Below are 3052 nucleotides of genomic sequence, written 5' to 3'. Positions count from 1 at the left end.
TTATATATATAGGCCTATATATATTAATAACATTATTATTATTAAACCACAACCACTAATGGTTGGCACTGAAAATTTTCGTCTTTTCTTCAGGCTCTAAAAACGGTGATCATCGTGGCTGTTGGCTTTCTGTGCATGACGTCACCGAGTGCAATTTTTCGTTTTTGGATTATGAACAAAAATGGATGGTACTATTCTTCCGCGACACCCTGGTTCTTTTTGGCTAATCTACTTAGAGTATCTAATAGCTGCGTTAATCCATTTATTTATGCACTCATGTCCAGTAGTTTTCGATCGGCCATCAAATCAACATTTTGCTGTAAAACAGATTCGACAAACAGGCAAAATTTAAATTTTAACTCTAGAAGTAGACCGTTGCAAAACAGAGTTTAGAAACAATGATAAACTGGGCCAAGAGTAATCTTCATTAAATAAGGCTGCATTCACATCGGATCCCAAACCAAAATTCGGACCAGGTTTTGGATGCACTACGCCAGCGTCCCTACTCTTGTGACAGAGTGATACAGTAATTTATATATATACACAAAGGTCTTAGCATCATATTTTTATAATATATAAGTGTATTTAAGGAATTGAAGATGTTTGCTGACAAAGGTTTAGTTATTCATTCATTTGAATAAATAAATTTTTTTTTTAAATTAACTGATGGTGTGTGTATGGATGAGATAACGGGATGAGATACATGGATAGATGGATGCATGCATGATGGCATGCATGATGGATAGATAAATGGATGGCTTTGAAAGATGGATATATAAATGGATGGCTTGATGGAAGGAAGATCAATGATGGACGAAGGAAGCCTTAGGAAGGCATACAATAAATCAATTCAAAAGAACGGACAGATGGACAAACGAACGAATTCAAACGAACGACAAACGACCCAATGAATGAAGTCAACACATTCACTTTCACTCTCTAAAATTATTCGATGCAAAAAAATAAATAAATAAATAAAACACAAATTAAATACTTGATTCGGTACGAGGTGAATAGGTGTATTTTTTTTTTTATAGAATTAACTAATTTAGATGATTGCATGTAATTAACTGTTTATTGAAACAAAGATCGCTATATTTAAATGAATATTTGAAATGTAATTTTATGTGTAACCTCGGATACGGCGTCCAACATTTATAGAATAGTAATAATAAAGTAATAATAATGTACCATCAAATTTTACGTTTCAATTTATTTACCCTAACTGGGGTTTTATTCATCATCAATATATAGGCCACTGGCGATTATATAATAATACAATAAAGATCCAGTGTTGTCAAATAATCAATTCTCTTTTTATTATTTATTCTTTTTATTTTTTATTGTCAAAATAAGACGGTAAACAATCCACCGAGTTGTTGGAAAGGAACTCAAAAGCAAACCTAATCACTATTGCGTTAGCATGAGAACCTCAACCACCCAGCTTTATAAAAATACAATGCTCAAAATTTAATAAAACATTTTTACTATATTTTTACATTTTTTTACAGAAATGTAAGTTGAAAACTTTGCGTTGAGCAAGAGTAAAAAATTATTTAAGTTTCTATAAAATGTCTTGAGAAAAGTGTAAAATGAATTAATTGAAGCATTTAAAAAACCGTGCTTATTTGTCGATATATTAGCCGTTAACATCAGCAAATTAAACACAATTTGTACTTTTTGTGTTTAGTAGGTTACATAATGATAAATAAAATTTGTAAATGCAAGGAAGAGTATAATACAATTTTGGATTAAATCGATTTCTGATCTGAGAAAAGAAAGGACAAATCAATGTAAAATGGAATTCATATTCGATCGAAAAAAAATTACAGAGCTATTACAAACGACACTGGAATGGAATCTTATTCCATCTACTATTCTCGACCTCTAACTCCTAAACCAAAAACAGTATTCTACGTTTAAAATTCAGAATTTCACACCCGTATATTAATGAGTAGGTGTAATTTCCTAGAATTAATTAATTTACATGTAATTAAGAATTGTTTATTGAAACATGTTGAAATTGGTAATATTATTTTTACATCAAAGCGATTATCCCATATATTTATTGGTAGATAATTTAAGTTCTGATTTATTTATGATTTAAGAGAATATAATATGTAGCCGCAGTAGATCAAAATGTATATATTTTAGACTATATTATTTTACACTGTAAATACGACGACTACCATTTAGGAACGTTGGTAATCTAGATTAACGATTTTGATGTTAATACTATAGTAGTATAGTAGTTAGTGATTCATAGTTAAAACATTGGTTTCAACGAAATATAATCCGGAAACGTACGATGGCTGGCAGGGTGTAGTACTGCTTTCTTATCTAGGCAACAACTTGCCGTACTATAGTCCTTATTGTTAAGGCTTGAAAATTAGCAAGATTAGACTGAAACAAACATTTTATTTTTGATGAACTTGCATTTTTAGAATAAGGTGACTACTGTATAATGATATCAGGTGATTGGTATTTCCGGGCTTGTGTAGAAATATCATTTTTATACAAGTATCTAGATTTGCGAAAGACACTCATTCACTTGATAATTTTTCGTGAGTGTCAAAACGATAGGTTCGGTCCCTATTATATTTCCATACTTCGCAAATCGCTTGACTTTATACGCTTAATTTCTATACTTATGTTTTCATAGCTCAATATGCTAAGTTTGTCTCTTAGCACTAGAAGAAGTGTTAATAAAGTAGAATAGCGCATATTCAAATTTGTATGTTTCTCTTGATTTCGCACTCATATCATACATTATTGCCTTTCTGACAGTTGCGTTCTATTGTATTATTCCATTGACCGTATTAATTTAAACACAACTACTTGTCTCCTTAGTAGTCTTTCAACTCCATTGAGTAATGTTTATATGTAAAACGACACCTGGAGCGATACCAAAAACAATTCATTATTATTTATCTAAAGTGCCTTTATGATAATAATGAGGATGATGATAATGATGGTGATGATAATGATGGTAGCGGTGATGATTAGAGCTGGAACCGTAGTCTTACATTAAAAAACTGCAACAGGCCTATAC

General features: G+C 31.0%; 1 protein-coding gene across 1 annotated transcript in view; it reads left to right on the top strand.

The window, feature by feature from the left end:
- Positions 1-954, top strand: part of LOC117101696 (QRFP-like peptide receptor) — a 6941-nt gene extending 5987 nt beyond the window's left edge. Inside the window, exon 5 of the mRNA XM_033241731.1 lies at positions 94-954. Coding sequence (XP_033097622.1) covers positions 94-393 — 300 coding nt within the window. The 3' untranslated portion in view covers positions 394-954. The remainder of the gene's footprint in view (positions 1-93) is intronic.
- The last annotated feature ends 2098 nt before the right edge of the window (positions 955-3052 follow it).

The sequence above is a fragment of the Anneissia japonica genome, unplaced genomic scaffold (assembly GCF_011630105.1).
Source record: "Anneissia japonica isolate Jap-2015-1 unplaced genomic scaffold, ASM1163010v1 scaffold180_len884964_cov147, whole genome shotgun sequence".
In the NCBI taxonomy this organism is placed as follows: Eukaryota; Metazoa; Echinodermata; class Crinoidea; order Comatulida; family Comatulidae; genus Anneissia; species Anneissia japonica.
The sequence above is the reverse complement of the archived record's forward strand: the minus strand, read 5'-3'. Positions and strand labels throughout refer to the sequence as shown.